The 22,312-nt window shown below is 40.5% G+C and overlaps 1 protein-coding gene across 2 annotated transcripts in view; it reads left to right on the top strand.

Moving 5' to 3' along the window:
* The window catches only part of IGF2R (insulin like growth factor 2 receptor), a 191,989-nt gene that overhangs the window by 109,225 nt on the left and 60,452 nt on the right, over window positions 1–22,312 (top strand). For both annotated transcript variants that reach the window (XM_044288851.1, XM_044288850.1), the window contains exons 26-35: window positions 3,044–3,131; window positions 9,832–10,041; window positions 10,576–10,706; window positions 14,505–14,602; window positions 15,807–15,937; window positions 16,116–16,312; window positions 16,415–16,541; window positions 17,211–17,330; window positions 20,029–20,291; window positions 20,555–20,761. In XM_044288851.1, the coding sequence (XP_044144786.1) occupies window positions 3,044–3,131; window positions 9,832–10,041; window positions 10,576–10,706; window positions 14,505–14,602; window positions 15,807–15,937; window positions 16,116–16,312; window positions 16,415–16,541; window positions 17,211–17,330; window positions 20,029–20,291; window positions 20,555–20,761 (1,572 nt within the window). The remainder of the gene's footprint in view (window positions 1–3,043; window positions 3,132–9,831; window positions 10,042–10,575; window positions 10,707–14,504; window positions 14,603–15,806; window positions 15,938–16,115; window positions 16,313–16,414; window positions 16,542–17,210; window positions 17,331–20,028; window positions 20,292–20,554; window positions 20,762–22,312) is intronic.

Below are 22,312 nucleotides of genomic sequence, written 5' to 3'. Positions count from 1 at the left end.
CTGTCACCCCCCAAAACTCATTTTTCATTTTTGGGCATATTAAAATCCTTATTGGATGACTATTCCCTAAATAGGACTCTTACCTTGTTCTGTGGCTTGGTTTCACAAAAAATCGAGCTTTTAAAATATGCAAATGACTTCACTACCAGCAAGTAGGGCGTCTACTTGCTGGTAGCCGCCGCATCCTCCTTTAAAAAAAGCGCCCCCTCCTCCTGTTGATTGACAGGGCCAGCGAGCGCTCTCCTCCTCCGGCTGGCCCTGTCTGCAAATCTTGCGCCTGCACCTTACGTGTCTTCATTCGGCGCAGGCGCTCTGAGAGAAGGACGCTCGCTTCCTCAGCACTTCCTCAGTGCGCCTGCGCCGATGACATCTTCTCTTTCAGGTTTAGAGGTGACGTCATCGGCGCAGGCACACTGAGGGAGTGCTGAGGAAGCGAGCGTCCTTCTCTGAGCGCCTGCGCCGAATGAAGACTCGTAAGGCGCAGGCGCGGGATTTAAAATGCTGACAGGGCCAGCTGGAGGAGGAGAGCGCTCGCTGGCCCTGTCAATCAACTTGAGCAGGGGGTGTTTTTTTAAAAGGAGGATGCGGCAGCTACCAGCAAGTAGATGCCCTACTTGCTGGTAGTGAAGTCATTTGCATATTTTAATAGCTTTATTTTATTTTTATTTTTTATGAAACGAAGCCACAGAACAAGGTTAGAGCCCTATATAGGGAATAGTCATCCAATAAGGATTTTAATATGCCCAGAAATGAAAAAGTTTTGGGGGGGGTGACAGAAGCCCTTTTAAAAGTGGTATTTTGTGTGCTGGTCCTAATTTTTCCTGCGCTTGTGTGAGATGCAGTTATTCAGTGGTGCACTTTTGGCCACCTGTGCACTAGAGCAGGAATGTACTCCAGCCAGGAGCTGATGTAGACTTCTGGTGTAATGTGAGCCATTTTTATGGCTCAAATGTTGCGGATTCTGCCCACAAAATTTTGTGCATTTTCTACACCAGTTATAGAAGCTTGATAAATCTCACTGTTTTTTTTTTTTTTTTAAAGCATACCTAAGCTTTAGAATCAACTTTATTAAAACTTATTCTAAATATTGAGAATTTATTTTTATTTTTATGTTCTTTATTATTTTCAGGTTTCCTATGCGAAAAGAGCACCTAAAGTTCAGGTGTCTAATGCGCTTTGCAATCCTTATATTCATACACCACTGACATGTCAGAGGTGTATTGGTGTACGGATTCTACTGCGGGGCCACTAAATTGCCGCAATATTAAACAAATAACAATGGGGTCACTAGTAGAGATTGCTCACAGTTGTTAGGGGGACGCTAAAACTAAAATCATAAATTTTATTGGTATATTAGGTTAAAAATGAACGAAATGAAAACGCAAATATCAAATAATGAAGATTCATTATTTGAAGTCAGCTACTTCATAACAAACAGAGGCACTATGCATATTAATCCTTAGTAGCGAGCGATAAGCAGGTGTAATAAGATACATTCACCCATTTAAACTAGGGGTGGATTAGATTATCTAGCACCAGGAGTTGAGCGGTGGTTATTAGCAAGTGTATCACTACCCCTAAGTGTACCCTCATTAGTCATACCAAGTACGGACAGATACAACAATAGATGCACCTATACGCAAATACTTGGCCAATGGTGCATCTTCGATTGATCTGATATTTGGTATGGGATCTTCATTATTTGATATGTGTTCTAATTTCGTTCTGTTTTAACCTAATATTCCCAAAAAATTATGATTTTAGTTTTAGCGTCCTCCTAACAACTCCTACCTGTACTGTTATGCCAGGCTTTAGCGGAGAGGAGAGCCAGGAGACACAGTGTCTGTGTTCCTTCCATTACATCGATCCCTGGACCCCACAGTGGAATCCGTACTCCCACACAATGAGGATAACAAAGAGTGTGTGTGTGTGTGTGTGTGTATGTATGTATGTATATATATATATGTGTGTATATATATATATATATATATATATATATATATATATATATATATATATATATATATATATAATTTTTTTTTTAATGTGTGTGTGTATATATATATATATATATATATATATATATATACATACACACACACACACACACACACACACACACACACACACACACACACACACACACATTTTTTATAAAAATTCATTTTAATACTTTTAGAATATGTTTTACTAAAATTTTATTCCAAAGTTTAGGTACTCTTTAAAACCTACCTAAACTAACTTTTCAAAATAAGCCGATGCTCTGTATACTTGCGTTCTAGCGCTATATCTGACCATTATGACTTGTAGCTGGCTTCTTATTTAAAAAAAATAAAAAAAATAAAATAAAAAAGTTTTCTGCTTTGCATGCTACATCTTTAATTCTTAGCTGTCCTTGAGATGGTAGGTGGAGACTAGCTGCTCATTCCTGCCCGCAGAATACACATTGAGACCGCACGTTCTGCTCCCTAACTCTTATACTCAGAATCAGTTAAAATTATCTTATAGAGAAGTACTGGGCATTTATAGATGTGAACAAAGCACTTGGTGTGATATAGAACACTTATTATTAGCTGCTGAATGTGCTGAATCATTCCTGTCTCTCTTCGGTCTGCTTGTTCCTTTCTGTGTTTCCTTCCCCCTCTTCCCTTCCTCTCCATAGATTACTATGGAATGATGTAATCTTATGCTTCAGTGAGAAGTATTTAATATTATGCTTCAGTGATTTATAAAACGTTTTTAAATGTGCAATGACCTTTTAAGGTCTTGGCTCCATGGCGCTTTTACATACAGAAACACTTTCGTTCAACCCTTATGAGTTACCATGGCTATATCTAGTTAAATTATAATATCCCATGGCAATCTACCCTGATCAACTTGCAGGATAACAGGCTGAACTAGATGGACAAATGTATTTTTTCAGCCTTAGAAACTGTTATTATGACCATGGCACATGGACCCTGTACTGATAATTACCATTGTGCTTAGGATTCATGGTAGCTTCTAAATTATTTTAATGTGATTGAGATTTTATTGTTAACAGGGGTCTCCTGTATTCCAAGAGCAAGATGACTGTGAATATGTCTTCTTATGGAGAACGTCTGAGGCTTGTCCTGTTTCTAGAGCAGAAGGTAGGAAGTGAACTAGAAAGGGGTCCAGAATAATAACTTTTCCTCTTCAGATCTTTTTTTTTTTTTTTGGGGAAGACATAAATGGTTAAAAGGGTTGTCCTGCCATGTATATTAGTGACCTATCATCAGGATAGCTTATCAATATCTGATCGGCAATCTATTCAGTTGAATGGAGTAAGTACTTGTAATTGCACTACGTTGTCGCTCCACAGGAGACCACACGTAGTGTAATGATCAGGAAGCAGCACTCGCATAGAGCCCACCTCTTCAAACAGCTGATCGAAAGGGGTGTCGGACCGCACCGATCAGATATTAATGACCTATCCTAATGATGGGTCATCAATATATATGGCAGGAAAACCTCTAAGGTGCATTACTAAGCTGCACAGCCCCTGTTACTTCAGATATCAATGTGTCCCATTTCATAGAATGTTACTCAAGCTATCCTGTAACTCCTGTCAGTGACCTGTTGGGATCTAAGTTTAAGTGGAAAAAAAACCCCTAAAATTTCTAGTTAATGTGTTTAACACCTGTCGTACACTGATCATCCATAACATTGAGGCTGCTGGTCTTCCATGTAACGGGTGAGGGTTGGAAGTGTGTAGCGTGGCGGAAAACTGCAGTGAATTGCCACGATTTCTTAAGAACAGATAAAAAAGAACCCAACCTAAAACCACTGAAAGATGAATTGAATAACTTGATGGTCTTATGATACTGACAACACACCTGCCAAGGAGTGGAGTATACAGTAGCGATCCTGCCATGGAGATGGACCACACAACTGCCATGAGGCCTGGGGGAGGGAGGGTCCAGCGCTAAACCACTTCTCCTGTTATTTACATAAATTCATGAAATGTTTCCTATAGTCACCACTAGGGGGAGCTCCGTATGTAGAAATTCTACAGCATCCATTGACTGTAATGGTAACTGTAAATTCCTATGCACTGTGCTTCAGGCCACCAGGTTTGTAGTGTAGAATGTGAAGGGGAGCTCAGGCTTTAGAATAGTACAAGGGAGTTTTATTAACGTATTTATGCCATTTGCTTGTAAATACTTTGGGAAATATTGTGTTCGGAATGAATGCCTTATTAATGGGGGAAAAAAAAAAAATCATACGTTTTTCAGAAATCTCCGTGAGGCCCTTTGAGATCTATGTATGCTTCTGGGAATATAGTAGGCAGCAAGTGAATAGTTATTGTAGTTGATGCACTGGATACAGGAGAATTGGTCAAGCTTGCATAGAATCTGTCACCCCGATTTTGGACCATGATCTACAGTAATAAATGAGTAGTACTGTAGATACGGTGTCCAGATCACTTGTCCTACTGCCCCCTGTTGCCCTGCTCTCAGCACTTAGAGCTGCGTTGAAATACATGGTCAGTAAAGCTGTGCATGCGCACAAGTCCTTTTTATTATGCTAGCATGGCACAGCAGTCCTGACTGTGTATTTCAGTGCAGCACTTAGCGGGGGAACAGGGGGCAGTAGCAAAATTAAGAAATGGTGATCTGGACCCTATAATCGGGGGAGAGATTCCCTTTAAAGGGAATCTGTTAGCTACATCTTGCTGCCTTCTGGCACTGATTTGAACAGTGTAGTTGTAATTTTATGATGGTTTAGGTTGTATGAAATGTCACTATTGTGGTAGGAAAAAAGTTGCAATGTATGGCGCACTGCATATTTGCGTCATAATTTGAAACTGTTTCTGAGCTGTCTACTTTTCTAAAGTGGAGAGAAAAGGGGCATGGCTTCCCATGGCCTACCGGATTTACTATAACTTGTGCCACAATATGGTGTAAATTATAGCTAAAGTCTATGACAGTCCATAGCCGGCAGAGATTAGAGTTTCTGCCGCGCGGAGAGCCATAGAGGTGCCTGATGTATTATGAGGCTTTAGCCTCTTAATAAAGTGGTCCCATCTCACTCAGGTGCACAGGGCATTCAGACTGGAGGATGAATCTCCTCCACTGTTTTATCCTTGCAGTGCGATGCCAGGGTTGTGCAAGGTGAGTCGAAAGTATTTATGATTCCCCTGCCCCAGCCCCTGTTGATTGACAGATTTCTCCCTATGACTATACTTGGGAGGAAAGCCGTTTGTCAGCAGGAGGAAGGCTAGGAGGGCATGGATATTGTGAATACATCGTTCTCTTCCTGCACATCTGGCAACTCACTAGAAGGATTAATCTGTGTGTTTCTGCAAACCATACAATAATCTCAGTGTGCCGGTCACTAATACATGCAGCTTTTCGAGAGGGCATGAAATAGGTAATAGGTTCCCTTTAACAATCTGGTGTAATCTGACAAGGGGCTAAATTGTGTAATAATTAGATGACTTTGTCATAGCATCTTCAAAACGGTGGGGTATTCCCGATATGCAGTATTTACTAACTACCAAAAGTTGTCCAAGGAAGGGCAACCCATAAAAATAAAAAGCTAGCATTTTGTAATTATAAAAAAACCCAGAGCAATGAAGATAAGGAAATCTACAAGATTAGGCAGAAAGAGGCCAAGCAAGTTATAAGAACTTCTAAAGCGCAGGCAGAAGAAAAACTAGCTCAGTCTATGAAAAAAGGGGATAAGACATTCTTCAGATATATAAATGAAAAAAGGAAATTAAAACAAGGAATAACTAAATTAAAAACAAAGGACGGAAGGTATGTAGAAGAGAATAAAGGGCTAGCCGACTGCCTTAATGAATACTTCTGTTCAGTTTTTACAAAAGAAAAAGAAGGAGAAGGACCTCCACTAGAAAGGATGACTAATAAATCGTTTGATGCATGTGTCTTTACAGAGGAAGATGTTCTAAGTTTGCTGTCTAAAGTGAAGACAAATAAATCACAGGGGCCTGATGAGATACACCCAAAATTATTAAAAGAGCTTAGTGGTGAGCTGGCAAAACCGTTAACAGATTTATTTAACCAATCATTAGTAACAGGAGTCATCCCGGAAGATTGGAAATTGGCAAATGTCGTGCCCATTCACAAGAAAGGTAGTAGGGAGGAATCGAGCAACTATAGACCAGTGAGTCTGACATCAATAGTAGGCAAATTAATGGAAACCCTATTAAAGGATAGGATTGTGGAACATCTAAAATCCCATGGATTGCAAGATGAAAAACAGCATGGGTTTACTTCAGGGAGATCATGTCAAACAAATCTTATAGATTTTTTTGACTGGGTGACTAAAATAATAGACGGTGGAGGTGCAGTAGACATCGCATATCTAGATTTTAGTTAGGCTTTTGACACTGTCCCACATAGAAGACTTATCAATAAACTGCAGTCATTGAGCATGGACTCCCATATTGTTGAGTGGATTAGGCAGTGGCTGAGTGACAGGCAACAGAGGGTTGTAGTCAATGGAGAACATTCAAAACAAGGTCATGTTACCAGTGGGGTTCCACAGGGATCTGTACTGGGACCAATTTTGTTTAATATCTTCATAAGTGATATTGCAAAAGGCCTCGATGGTAAGGTTTGTCTTTTTGCTGATGACACAAAGATATGTAACAGGGTTGATGTTCCTGGAGGGAAACGCCAAATGGAAAAGGACTTAGGAAAACTAGAAGAATGGTCAGAACTCTGGCAACTGAAATTTAATGTGGATAAGTGCAAGATAATGCACCTGGGGCGTAAAAACCCAAGGGCAGAATATAGAATATTCGACACAGTCCTGACCTCAGTATCTGAGGAAAGGGATTTAGGAGTAATTATTTCAGAAGACTTAAAGGTGGGAAGACAATGTAATAAAGCAGCACGAAATGCAAGCAGAATGCTTGGATGTATAGGGAGAGGTATAAGCAGTAGAAAGAGTGAAGTGCTTATGCCGCTGTACAGAACACTGGTGAGACCTCACTTGGAGTATTGTGCGCAGTACTGGAGGCCATATCTCCAGAAGGATATAGATACTCTAGAGAGAGTTCAGAGAAGAGCTACTAAACTGGTCCATGGATTGCAGGATAAAACTTACCAGGAAAGGTTAAAAGACCTTAATATGTATAGCTTGGAAGAAAGAAGAGACCGAGGGGATATGATAGAAACTTTTAAATACATAAAGGGAATCAACTCGGTAAAGGAGGAGAGCATATTTAAAAGAAGAAAAACTACCACAAGAGGACACAGTTTTAAATTAGAGGGGCAAAGGTTTAAAAGTAATATAAGGAAGTATTACTTTACTGAGAGGGTAGTGGATGCATGGAATAGCCTTCCTGCAGAAGTGGTAGCTGCAAATACAGTGAAGGAGTTTAAGCATGCATGGGATAGGCATAAGGCCATCCTTCATATAAGATAGGGCCGGGGCTATTCATAGGATTCAGATATATTGGGCAGACTAGATGGGCCAAATGGTTCTTATCTGCCGACACATTCTATGTTTCTATGTTTCTATGTTTCTAAACTACCAAGGTCATGGCCACACGAGGCTTATTGATGCCCACGGGGAGTTAAGGCTAGCCGTTTGGTCCCATTCCACAGGATACTGTAAAAAATAGTTAAAGGGGTTGTGCCTTTAATATAACTGTATCCTGCCCAACAGATAGTACTGTTATATAATTTTGCCCAAGTACCACCACTTACCAAAATGGCCTTATTCAAAGGTTATTAGCCTACCATTGCACCCTGTGGCAAATCGGTTTTGATATTCAGTTTCTGTAGGTTACATTCTGCTTTGGAGCCTTGTAATGTAGAATGTGGGAAGCATCATTGGTAAAAACAAGTGGTGTCAGGACACATTTCACGGCCCTAAGGCATGATGGGACAGCAGACACATGGCAAACCAGAAAGTAGGATCCAAGCATGGGAGATGAGCGAAAAGGAGGTTCTCACAAAATGAAAACTATCCAAGGAGGAATTGGGAGCTAGAGCAATTGATTTAAATAAACTTCAGTGTTAAAGGGGTTTTCTGAGACAAAAAAAAAATGCCCCCCCCCCCCCCCCCCCCCCATATTGAATATACTCACTTGGCTCCCTGCGCCACTCCTGGTCCCCGCACCGCCGCTGCTGCTTCTCCCGGTGCGCAGATGAAGACATCAGGTATCTGGGGGAAGGGGGGACAGCCAATGGCAGACGGCGCCTGGGACGAGCCTGCTGAACATTGCGGGTGGCGCACAGGGAGAAGCAGCGGAGCAGGAAGCCAGGTAAGTATATTCAGTATATGGGGACATTTTTTAGTTTCGGATAACCCCTTTAAAGGTAGTTTATGGCATAACCACTTTAACGCTGACTGTGATGGAAAGATATAACACACAGGGCATAACAGCTTGCCATGTAACTGCAGATCATTGTCCATGCTGACTCCTATCCACCACCAAAAACACCAGAATGGGGCACATACGTGTCAGAACTGGACCTCCAATCCATAGAAGAGTGTGGCCCACTTTTATCCATGTTTTTTTATCATATTGTGGATGGTCGAGTGTGTGCATTATTTGCCTGGGGAAAAGTTACCTATCTGAACATTGTTGCAGACCAGGTGCGCCCTTTTTGGCAACAGTATTCCTTAATGGCAGCGACATGAAATAGCTTGAAGAACATGGCTGCGTTTAAAGTGTTCGGCTACCTGCACGCTTTGTGGATTATGCATGTTTTTTTCCATGCGGTTTCTTGTGCGTGAAAACCGCAGGGTAATACAGTACCAGCAAAGTGTATGAGACTAGAGAAAGCTCATGTACACTTCGCTTATTAGTTCCGTGTGGAAATTGACCTGCTGTGAGGATATTGAAAGCTACAGCTTGTCAATTCTTTGTGCGGATTTCACCCTTCTAAATGCATATGGTGTTGAGCGAACTTGTGTTTCAAGTTCGGCGTACAAAGTTTGGTTTCAGGTTATCTAAGAATTCCGTTATGGATTCTACTACCACGGACCATAAGTGGTGCTCCGTGGTAACGGAATTCTTCAGATAACACAAAATTTGTGCACGGAACTTCAAACACAAGTTCGCTCAACAATACATGCACACTTAAGATCTGCGGCCAAATTGCATCAAATCCGCACCAAAAACTGCAAGTAACACATGCTGTATTTGATGTGGAAATGCACAAAAATCAGCAGTTGTGCTGGTTGTAAATTGTAACTTCTGTTTGTAAACCTGTAAACACGTGTGCCAGGTAGCCTTACTTGGCCTTCAATAATCCCAGACGTGAAGCAAAGAATTGAACACCTGTGGCATGTTCTGGACAAACATGTCCACGAGGACCAAACCTCGCAGCTTACTCACATGCTCTGCTGCCAACATCTTGGTGCCAAGTTCTACAGGACACCTTCAGAGGTCTTGCAGAGTTTGTACCTGAATATCTTTCATCTGTTCTTGGGAGGCTTACACAATACTAGGCAGGTGGTCTCAATGGTATGGCTTATCAGTCTATACTGTATATGTTCTTTAATTAGTTTTGTACCCAATTTATCTTTTGGTAAAAACATATATGAAGGGATTTTTGGGCAGACCTGTAAAAGTAGGTGGTGCCTGATTTTAGGCAGAAACCATATCTAAATATCAGTATAACCAAGCATGGAGACTTCATATGCCAGTTATATATAACCCTTATTACCAGTTATTTATTACTGATGTAACACCAGTTGCCATCCTTAGAGTATATACCTCAGTCGTCTCCAAACCATATGTTAAAAATGTACATTTATTATCCACTGTAATATTGTATTCAGAGGTAACGCCATGACACAGCGTCTATTATCTGCTTTATACAGGTGACAACTGCCAAGTTAAAGACCCAAAGTATGACTATGTGTATAACCTTCAGCCACTTGGAGAAAAAGTTATAGAGCTGGCGGATGGGGAATATAATTACCAGCTCAAAGTGTGTGGTGGACTTAAAGATTCTGCATGTTCAGCCAGTGCACCAGCCGGATCAAGTGTGTCATCCTGTCAAGTGAAGGGCTCAAATGCAATATTAGCAGGTATGGTTCAATAAATTAGACACATCCGCCATACGGGACAGTCACATGCTGCCGATTTGTTATAGATATAGCTTCAAATCAATTTTCTGTGGCTGCCTTTGAGTCCAGAACTTTTGATAATTTAGGACCTATTTGGTCCCATTGATGCTAGATTAAAGGGATTTTAGTGTAGTTTACTTTTATTTTAAGAACACTAGCCTGTATAGACCCTTCTAATAGGGGCAGATATGGATAGATTTACCAAGATGGTTATGAAACAAAAACATAGGAAATACCTCAAATGTCTTGGCAATTTTTGTTTTCCCCCATGAGTAGAATGTGGGTTCCTGATCTGCCAGACAGGGGGCACGTTGCATGTGGGCAGAAATTGAATGGGGAGGGGGTGGCTGTGCATCTCCATAGCTCTCTCCATTTAAGTCTATGGAATTTACAGAACTGCCTTCAATTGTGTGGTCATTGATTTTCACAAGGGGTGTTGCCTTTAGAATAGTTTATTTTACTCGGTGAGCATACTTTATTCTGTTTCTTTTGCAGGTTTAACCAATCAAAAGCTGATATATGAAGATGGAATTATAAAGATAAATTACACTGGAGGAGCACTCTGCCACAAAAAATATCACCGTTCAACTCTTATAATATTTCAGTGTGACAAGACTGAGGAAAAGGTTTGTATGTATGCAATTATTGTTATCTAGTGGAGGAACAAACAATGGGTAAAGATCATTTTTTGCCTTTTTATAAACATATATGGAACAAGTTGTTATTATTAGGGTATGTTCACACAGTGCGGATTCAGATGGATTTTGGTGCATTTTTTCGTACCAAAATCTTCATAAAAGGATTTTGTTTTAAATGGGAATTCATGTTTTTTTTTTCAACGGGGAAACCACGCTGGGTTGTTTGCTGCATGTAGATTACCAATCACTAATTGACAGGTAGGTTCATGGCTGTGCAAACTGCAGAAATCTGAGGCCAGAGTGGATTCGACAACAAAAAACACATTTCATATTTTTCCACTCTGTGAACATTCACTTATCCCCGTAAGCCCACCCGATCAGCTACAGGCGTCCCACAGTCACTGATAAACCCCTGCTGTATGCAACGGCACCTGTGTTTTCACCGATGCCGGCGCATTAATCCTCACACTGCCACAGTCGGTGCTGACCACGGCACATGTGATATCCTGACGGGTCCTGATGTCCATCGGGTCCCCACGTTGCTTTGACGGGGACCCGATGGCTTGGACGGCAGCCCGATGCCTTCCTTAGCCCCCTGGATCTCACAGGAAGCATGCTGCAAGTGTATTACAGTGAGTAATACACTTACAGCCAATGCTTTACAATACAAATATATTGTAATGCGTTGTAAAGGGGATCAGAGCCCCAAAAGTTGAAATCCCAGAATGGGACAAAAAAAGTTAAGAAAAAAAAAAACTAAGTTACACAAATAAAGTTTTACAAAATAAATTTTTTAAAAGTTTCAAGTAAAAAAATTAAGTAATTGTAACAAATAGGGAAAAAGACAAAAATAGACATAATGTATTAAATATTCGACCAGCTCTATAAAAATAACACATGATCCACCCCGTCAGGTGAACGTCGTAAAAAATTTAATAAAATAACAGTGCCAAAACAGCCATTTTCTGGTCACCTTGCCTAACAAAAAGTACAATACCAAGCGATCAAAAAGTCTTATGTACCCCAAAATAGTACCAATCAAACCGTCGTCTCCTCCCGCAAAAAATGAGTCCCTACCTAAGACAATCGCCCAAAAAATAAAAATAAATATGGCTTTCAGAAAATGGCAACACAAAAACAAGATTTTATTCTGTTCAAAAAGGCTTTCACTGGGTAAAACTTAACAAAAAAATAAATTAGACTTTTTAGGTATTGCCACGTCCATAACAACCTGCTCTATAAAAATATTACATTTATATGCCCCCTCAGGTGAATGCTGTAAACGAATATTAAAAAAACTATGCTATTTTTTTCTCTTTTTCCTCACAAAGTGTAATACCAAATAATCAAAAAGTCTTATGTACCCCAAAATGGTACCAATTAAAACATCACCTCATCCCGCAAAAAAAGAGCCCCCACATAATACAATCACTTAAAAAAATAAAAACCAATGGCACCCCTAAACCAATCCATCAAAATCAGAACTGCAAAATCCATATCGTGCTCCTTCCGCTCTGAATCGTGCCATGTGCCCTTACAGCAGTTTACCAACACATATGGGGTGTTGCCGTATTCAGGAGAAAATGGGTAAAAGAATTATGGGGTGCTTTTTTTTCCCTCATGTCATGCCTTGTAAAAATGTAAAATTTGGGGCTAAAGCAACATTTTATTGGAAGAAATGAAACTTTTCATTTTCACAGCCAAGTTTCCAAGTACTACCCCCCCCCCCCCCCAAATATAAGCGGTAGTTCCAAAATGGGGTCACTTTCTGAGAGTTTCCACTGCAGGGTTACATTAGGGTCACTTTAAATACAAATTTTCACCTAAAAACCATTCTAGAAAAATCTCCAAAATCCATATGGCTCTCCTTTCCTTCTGACCACTGCCACGTGCCCCAACAGCAGTTTACTACCATATATGGTGTATTTCTGTAAACTGCAGAATCAGAGTAATATATATTGAGGTTTGTTTTGTTGTTAATTCTTGCTGTGTTGCAAGAAAAAATTAATTGATTAACATAAATCTACCAAAAAAGTGAAATTTTGAAATTTCACCTCCATTTTCCTTTAAATCTTGTTGAACACCTCAAGGGTTAACAAAGTCTGTAACATCAGTTTTGAATAATTTGAGGGGTGTAGTTTCTAAAATGTGGTAATTTATGGGTGGTTACCATTACGTAAGCCCCTAAAAATCACTTTATAAATGAATTGGTGCTTTAAAAAAAATGGTTTTTAAATTTTGTTGAAAATTTGAAAAATTGCATTTAAACTTTTAAGTCTTCTAAAGTCCTAAAAAAATAAAATTACATTTACAAAATAATGCCAACATAAAGTAGACATATGGGGAATGTTAAGTAATAAATATTTTTTGAGATATCACTTTTTAAAACAGAGAAACTTAGAAATTTTTTGAAAAATGCGAATTTTTTATTTTTGTAAATTTTTGGGATTTTTTCATAAATGAAGGTGAAATATATTGACTCAATTTTACCAGTGTCATGAAGTACAATGTGTTCCGCGAAAACAATCTCAGAATGGCTTTGATAAGGCCTCTTTCACACTTGCGTTGTCCGGATCCGGCGTGTACTCCACTTGCCGGAATTGCACGTCGGATTCGGAAAAACGCAAGTGAACTGAAAGCATTTGAAGACGGATCCGTCTTCAAAATGCTTTCAGTGTTACTATGGCAGCCAGGACGCTATTAAAGTCCTGGTTGCCATAGTAGGAGCGGGGGAGCGGTATACTTACAGTCCGTGCGGCTCCCGGGGAGCTCCAGAGTGACGTCAGAGCGCCCCATGCGCATGGATGACGTGCCATGCGATCACGTCATCCATGTGCCTGGGTCGCCCCGGGAGCCGCACGGACGGTAAGTATGCTGCTCCCCCGCTCCCCACTACACTTTACCATGGCTGCCAGGACTTTAGCGTCCCGGCAGTCATGGTAACCACTCTAAAAAAAGCTAAACGTCGGATCCGGCAATGCGCCGAAAGGACGTTTAGCTTAAGGCCGGATTAATGCCTTTCAATGGGCATTAATTCCGGATCCGGCCTTGCGGCAAGTCTTCAGGATTTTTGGCCGGAGCAAAAAGCGCAGCATGCTGCGGTATTTTCTCCGGCCAAAAAGTTCCGGTCCTGAACTGAAGGCATCCTGATGCATCCTGAACGGATTTCTCTCTATTCAGAATGCATTAGGATAAAACTGATCAGGATTCTTCCGGCATAGAGCCCCGACGACGGAACTCTATGCCGGAAGACAAGAACGCAAGTGTGAAAGAGCCCTAAGTAAAAGCGTTCTAAAGTTATTACCACATAAAGTGACTCATGTCAGATTTGTGAAAAGTGGCTCGGTACTGAAGGGGTTACGGGGAAGTATAATATAAAATAAAAATACTAGCCCCAAATAGCCTCAGAGACGCAAAATGACTTTACTTTCTAATTTGCCTTTAAACTGCCTTCCTACACAGATTACAGGCCTCTGGGGCGTGAACACATCCATGGCATCTCTATGTGCACAAACACTTTTTTATTTTAGAATGTGAGGGAGAAGTTTCTGCAACCCAGTAAACATGTATATCCATCCTGGTGGTTGTGCCCATGTAAGTCCCTGGGCACTGAGCTGGATTGGAAGTTTTATATGGTGCCACTGTGTTTTCATAACTTAATAATAGTTTGACAGTTTTTTGGGACCAATTCATAGTAGCGTAGGTGCGAGTGCTGAGGTACTGTTTGAGGTGGGACTGGGAGAAGAAGTTCAAATATCATAGTTCATCTTTTATGTTTCATTTTAGCCTGTGTTTCTGAAAGAGACTCCAGACTGCATTTACAAGTTTGAGTGGCGCACACCTCTAGCCTGTCTACCTTTCAAACCCATTGACTGCTCCTTCAAGTAAGGTTATGTAATTGTTCTCAGTACGGGTGAAAACACTGTAATCATTTCATGCTTTGACATTGTTCTAGGTCATGATTTTCAGAATTTATATTTGAGGGCTAAATAAGATCTCAATGACTTCTCTTTCACATTTACGAAGTTCCACCAATTTCCTTACAGATACCTAGTTCATTAATCATCTCTCAATCAGATGGCGGTTGAATTTACCTCCCTTGCCTGCTTTAAAGGGGTTTTCCCATCTGGCACATTGATAGGCCATAAATGTCAAATAGGTGTGGATCCCACCTCTGGGACCCTCTTCTATCTCCAGAATGAGGTTGTGCATGTGCAGCCACCCTCCATTCACTGCTGTAGGAGTTCAGAGCAATAAGCTCTGCTATTTTCAGTAGTCCCATAGCAGTAAATGGAGAGATGGCCACACTTGTATGGCTTGTTCTCCATTCTCAGCTATTGGACTTCCGAAAGTAGCCAAGCATGCTTGCTCACCTCTACCACAGCAGTGAACATAGAGCAAGCGACAGGAGCCCTGTTCTTAGACCTTTTCTACATTCTCTACAGCAGGGATGGCTAACCTGAGGCTCTCCAGCTGTTGCAAAACTACAACTCTTTGCATGCCCACACTGCCTACAGCAGGGCATGGTGGGAGTTGTAGTTTTACAGCAGCTGGAGAGATGCAGGTTGGCCATCCCTGCTCTACAGCATGGCTGGACCCGTGGTGGTAGTCACACTTACCTGGAATTTAGTTGTGATGGGTGATACGATAGGATTATTTTTAACATAATCAAATCTTGACTATATCTAAGGTGCAATACTTGGTATACAAGCTAGATGGCAATAGAGGGGATATTGTATAATAAAGGGGTTATCTAATCCTATAAGATCCCCCCCATATGCTCGGTCATTCAAATTAAATATACTTGCCCCGCTCCTGGGGAGGGGGGGGGGGGAGCCTCTATAGCGTTACCTGCAATGCTAGGGAGGCTCATCCCAGTCCCTGCCTGCCATTGGCTGCTCCCCCCGACACAGGATGTTTTCATCCACACACGGGGAGAAGCGGCAGCGGTGGTGTGGGGACTAGGAGCGGCGCAGGGTGAGTATATTCAATGTATTGGGGGATATTTTATAGGATTGGATAACCCCTTTAATTTGATTGTATTACTTTAGAGCACATCATATTGCAATCTCTTGTATATCCTTTTAGGGACACACTTGGACGTTCTTATGATCTGTCACAACTGTCACTTTACAATAAAAACTGGGAAGTAGATTCTCCAACTGATCCAAACATGAAATTTCGCATAAATGTATGCAGACCTCTCGTGCCAGAAACTGGTAAGATTTTTGTATTCCAAAAAGGGCCACATGTTGATTGTTATATTTGCTGCATTTTTAGACAAAATTTTTGTTTAACTGATGACAAATTCCCTCTCAAACAAAAATGGCGACAGTCTTTTTTTTGTTTTCCTCGTAAGTGAAATGACACTTATGTGATCTTTTTTTTGTTTTAAAGGGCCAGCTTCATGTCCCCATGGCTCTGCTGTCTGTTTATTAAAAGACAACAAGGCTGTAAATCTGGGTGAACTTGTATCCAGCCCAAGATGGGACAACGGGGTGTCTGTGCTTGAATATAAAAATGGAGACCGTTGCCTTGACGGTATAAGAAATGGGACGACTACAATAAGATTCATGTGTGACTTGAACAAAGTGGTAAGTTATTTGGAGACAAGATGTTTTTGTTTCTCCAGTCTCGAGATTGCTTCATCTTAAATGTATATATCTTAATGATCAATTTGCTCTTTTCTTTCGTAGGTATCAGGACCTGAGTTAATCACGAAGTTACAGGACTGTGACTATAATTTCTTGTGGGTCACAGCATATGCATGCCCATTGACAATAAGCACACATGATAAGTGCAAAGTCAGGAACTCTGCTACAGGTACAATAATGAGAGAAGGGACGACCAGGCAGCACAGCTCTCTCTGTTCAAGTACTTGGGAGCACGTTGCAGTCCTATTTTGCAGATGCGTAAAATTGACATGTTTGTGTGTATGAGACCTTACACTGTATTAAATATAGCAACGTTTTGGGTCAGCACTCTTAATCAGTCATGAGGTCATCTCCTGGTTAGTACGAGCTGGATAGCTGGGATTCAGAATGCTGGAGCAATAGGGATTTCCAGCATACTGGACCCCTGCCATGCAGCTCTTGCATGTAGTCACCAGGATATAACCTCCATGCCTGAAGGGCGCCAGCCCCAAACATTGGTATGTTTAATACAAGTTCTGCTAAAGGTGATGCGCTGACTGGTTTTATACAAATCGCTTTCTGAAATCTAAATCTTAGCTCCTTAATTTAGGGATTGTGTCTGCAGATTTTGAGAGAAGCTTTTTTCTAAAATTTGTTTAACTTAACTGTAGTGATTGAGTTATTTCTATGCACTTCTTCTTGTTTGGATCCATTGGATAGAACCAGCCAGTGTAGCCTCTGTAGTTTCCGTTCTCAGTATTAATAGTATAGAAAAAGTATCCTAGGAGCAAAGTACTGACAAAGTAAAATTATGATCAAAACCAGGTCCATGGCTAATATCCTGACTGTACTCTTCCAGGCTATCAGTTTGACCTGTCTTCATTGTCAAGCAAGGATGGATATCTTATAAAGGATCGTGATAGATCAATTCGTTTAAATATTTGCAGTGATGTTAACAGTCCATGTGGCTCCGGAGTTGGTGAGTGAACCGTCCATCTGAGAACTAAATATATAACATGTGTCCTCAACTTTACATCAAAGGTTTACACCACAGCACTTCTGCAGAAATGAGTCAAGATGTGATCTGTTCCTGTCTGTTAGATGTCGCCTGTTTAGGGCTTCAGTCAGCAGTTGAGGTAGCGTTGTGTATATATATGACTTTACTTAAAGGGGTTGTTGACCTTCTAAGTGTATTTTAAATAATGTTCCCCACACAATGGGCCTTGTCAGTGGAATCAGTCTTGCCCCCTCCCTAAAGCTTCCTTCTGGCTACGTGGGTTCACCACTCTCTCTTAACTGCTCTTCGTTCTCCGCATGCAAACTTCTGGCTCAGCCGGAGGTCACGTGTGTTGCTGGTGCAGCCAATGTCTACAACGGTGATGTGTTTTCTGAGCAGCACATGACTGTTATGATGCGCCATTTGTGGACCGATATTGGCCGCAGCAGTGCATGTGTCCCCATCCATACCAGAAATTTACATGCGGGGACTGCAGCGTAGCAAAGACAAATGTGGACTCGCAGAGCTGGACCCATGCATCAGGGAGCAGCTAAGTATGCTTCTACAGGCAGGTCCTGTTGGGTGAAGGGGTTTTTAAACCTCACCTAAAAGTTGGACAACCCCTATAAATGGAACCAGTGATGTTTCACAGGCAGCATGTTATCGAGCAGGAGGAGCTGAGCAGACTGATATATAGTTCTGTGGAAACAGATTGAGTATAACTTGTAATTTATTCATTTCAATCTCTACTCCAGTGCGAGGGCCTAATCAGTGGTTGACAGCTATCAGTAAGTGCATAGGACCGCCCATTGGTCTCCTAAGCAAAGTAAGAATAAGGAATTCAACTGAGTAAATAATGGTTGTATAGAATCTTTTCCCAGAAAACTAGATATCAGTCTGCTCGGTTCCTTTGGCTCTATAACATGCTGCTGAAGATCAAACTATATGTTCAGCTGTGACAGGTTCCTTCCTATAAAAAGGCTATTTCCCTCAGGCTATTTTCCTCAGCCCCATAGAAGTGAATGGAGCTGTGGCCGCACTTGCCCAGTGCGATTCCCATTCATTTCTATGGGACTCCCAAAAATAAGCCGTGAATATCAAATTCCCAGATTACCCCTTTAACTTGACTTTCTGTACTTTTGTTGTGATGAGTCAATTCAAAGTTTACCTCAGTTGTATATTTAACATGTTAATGTGTCTACTTAAAGATTTGTACTTTGTTTTGGTTTTTATGCGTGTCCTCTTATATACACTCATTGACAAATATATAACACACTCAGATGGAAATGTTTAATTGCTACAGAACTCAGAATGCAGTTATGTCTCTGGCAGCTATGTAAAAGATAACAGGTGTGGTCTGATTAGACACTGGGTCTTGCCACAAGAGGGCTTAAAGATGCTTCCCTTGCTGCCCTATAAAAAGGCTCTCAGAGGCTACTTTTAGGTAGTGCACCTCCTGGTGAGTGATCATTGACTTCTAGACATGCTTCTACATTGCACTTAAAGACATTTTGCACAGTTAAAGGACATTAAAAGTGGGCACATCATTGGAATAAGAGAAGCAGGATAGCCGTTTTGACAAACTGCCTGCCATCTATGATGTTCTGTCATAGCTGTTAATCGGGTAGAAAGAAAAGAGGTGGGACCATGTGTTAAAGCACGAACAAGTAGTTACAAGTTGCTGCTCACCTGTGCACTTTGCTGAACAGTGATAACAGCCTGTAGCACTTGTAAAGTAGTTCCTTCTGCTGCTGCACACTGTCCATATAGTCCTGGGCGGGTTCTGGAATACAAACTGGCTAGACAGGCTGGAAAGAAACGGGAACTAGTAGTAGCACTGCTGATGAAGATGACACCAGAGTATTGGATGTGGAAAGTTTTTATTTGATGTGTATCTAACCTGTGACCTATGTATCGGTACGATCCAAAACTCTATTCATAAAATAAAATTTTCCAAAACCAATACTCTGGAGTCGCCGTCATCGACAGCAGAGCTACAAATTCCCACAGACCACCAGTAGAGAGACAGTTTCATTGTCCACCATCCAGACACAGATGTCACCTTTATTACCCACAACTGTCTCTGCCCGGACCATTTCCAGGCGCTTAGCAGAAGGAAGTTTGGTGTCACAACGCCCATTATGTGACCGCGGCTCAGTGATATGTACAAGACATCTTGCAGCGATGTGTGTTGCCTCGCACACACCAAGACTTTTCCAGGAAGGTCTCCACCAGACTTCAACACTTCCTTGGCCTGCCCAGTCTCCGGACTGGGACACTATCTTTGGCAACTTACATGTGTGTGGGATCTACAGGCCAGCTGTAACGTCTGGACAAATGTGTTGCAGGATACCATATGGAATCTGTATGGTTCCAGGCCAACCATATCTAATTTTGTATATGGTTCCAGGCCAACCATATCTAATTTTGTATCCAGACTAGAAGCTGCCTAACAGGGTAAAAGAGCATCCTTTCAGTTTTCTCCAATAAACTTATCCTTTCGATCTTAATATTGTAATCATCTACACATAGTCATTACATTCGCACATACAAAGTTTCATTCAGTTCCAACATCTCCATCTTGGTGCATTATTTTTTTTTGCCAATAAGTGTATGTATAAGTCATAGGTGAAGGGCAACCAGAGACACTGCCTTGCTAATGGTTTTGTCTTTTGGACAGGTGTGTGTGTATCAGAAGGTGTCAAAAACACAAATGCTGGGAAATCACATAGCCGAATCACTTATGTGGACCAGATGCTGAAACTAGTTTATGAAGAAGGTGACCAGTGTGAAAAGAACCCCTTGATGAAACACCGTAGTGTCTTTACTTTTGTATGTGGAGCAGATAGAGCTGGCGGCAGTCTCCCTTCCCTGATATCCTATACAGAAGACACCTGTACCTGGCAGTTCTCCTGGCAAACGCCCTTAGTCTGTGAAGAGAAGGTGTGTATGATAGCACCACTTTTAAAAGGGGCTTGACCTATCCTAAAATGGGTATTCCGTTTGCAGCATATAAAGGTTTATTCTTAATACAAAGTTACACTATTTTCCAATACACTTTCTATATTTCTATATCCCTCGTGGTTTTCAAGATCTCTACTTGCTGTCATTTAATAGAAACCTGTCCTTAATTATTTAATTCCAGTGGGTAAAATTGTGTCATGTCGACAAAAAAATATTAAGTGATTTATTTATTTGTTGTACAGATTGAATGCTCTGTGAAAAATGGCACATCCCTTATTGATCTGAGCCCTCTCATCAAGCGTGGTGATTATTATGAGGTCCTGCAAAGCCAGGATAGAGATGACTCTAATTTCTACATCAATATTTGCCAGCCATTAAACAATATAGAAGATTTGAAATGTCCACTCGGGGCATCAGCATGCAGAGTGACCTCTGGTGGAAAACCGATTGTAAGTGCACATGCTTTCTTAGTAAACCCACTAACGCTCACACAAAAAATAAAAAAAAGTAAAAATCTTCCGGAAAATGTCTTTTTTGTTGTACATTTTGAATTTATATCCGATATAAACATAGCGTACACCTCGGCATTTTAACCCTTTTAACCTTAGTGATGTAACTTTTACCATTAAAGACCAGTGCTTCGTTCTAGTAGTCATAAAAAAAAAAATATTCTATTAAATTGGTTTAGGACAGGTTGTATTTTTATTTATTTTTTATATAGGAACCATTTTAGGATACTTTATAATTTCTTTTTTTTATGGGGATATATGTTAACAGTCTTCATCTGGTATAAATAACTTTATTATGTTGGTTAGTGATTACAAAGATGCCATACTTAAAAAACATAATAAAAATTATATATTACTTGCACAAAGCAGCATTCTTTTTTTTTTTTTTTTTTTTTTTTTTTTTGCTAAATCTTTTTTATGTCGTTGCATTGCGAGACCCATGCAAGACTATGTTCACAAGGTGGATAGTAACACTGTCAAAAATCTACTAAGTATTTGGTGGCTTCTACCATGTTTTTCCAGTTTCGGACCCACCCATAATATAGGTTTATTGATTGGAGCTAAACTGCGAACAGACATCTACCTTGGCCTCCAGCAGCGCCCATCCAGACACTGCGCCAAGAAAACAGCTGGAGTGCCGGAGGTTGCTGATCCCTGTGCTAGACTATGAAATGCAGCCTCCCCATACTACAGTGTATGGCAAATTTTGTTGCAAACTTTTTATCTGCCTAACATTTTTATTGTATTTTTAATTTATTTTAATATTTTCATATATAAAAACCATCAAACAATATCCCTTCCGATTCACTCGGATTAGGGATTTTTTATCATCAAAGACATAATATACATATAAGACAAAATCCCCCTTTCCCTTCCCTTTTGATTTCTTAATTCTTAATAAGTTCTTAAATTCCTGATCCTCTGCATTCTTGTATCTTTCTGGAGTAAGCGATGAACCTATAGCATTCCTCAATTGTAAATGCTTATAAAAGTCTTTTATGTGAAATCTCATATTACCTTCCCAACCATTACCGAATTCTTTTATTATCCCGCCTTCAAATATTTGACTTATTCTACTTATACCTTTTTGTTCCTAATTGACAGTTTTTTTTATTTTTTTATTATTATTGTTTTTTATTTCCTGTAAGTGTACATTGGTCCTTAAGGGAGTGAATTCTAAATAAGCCTTTAGCCCCATAATACCTTTTACCTCCTCCCATATTGTATTCATTATAAACAACACTGAGTTTACTCCACTCTTCCTACTTAAATATCCTGTTTCCAACACCTCAAATATCGAATCGTGCTTTGCCTTATCTCCCAATTTAAACAACTCTTCCTTTATCATATCGTTTATCTCAAAAGTATTTGTGACTAAATTGTGCAACCAAATAATAGGTGTACCAATCTGGTAACGCCAGTCCACCTTCCTTCCGAGACCATTGTAATATTTCCTTTATAATTCTCCCCTTCCTACACCCCCCCCCCCCC

This window comes from Bufo gargarizans, chromosome 4 (genome assembly GCF_014858855.1).
Source record: "Bufo gargarizans isolate SCDJY-AF-19 chromosome 4, ASM1485885v1, whole genome shotgun sequence".
Taxonomy (NCBI): domain Eukaryota; kingdom Metazoa; phylum Chordata; class Amphibia; order Anura; family Bufonidae; genus Bufo; species Bufo gargarizans.
Note: the sequence above shows the minus strand (reverse complement) of the source record. Positions and strands in the feature narration are given on the sequence as shown.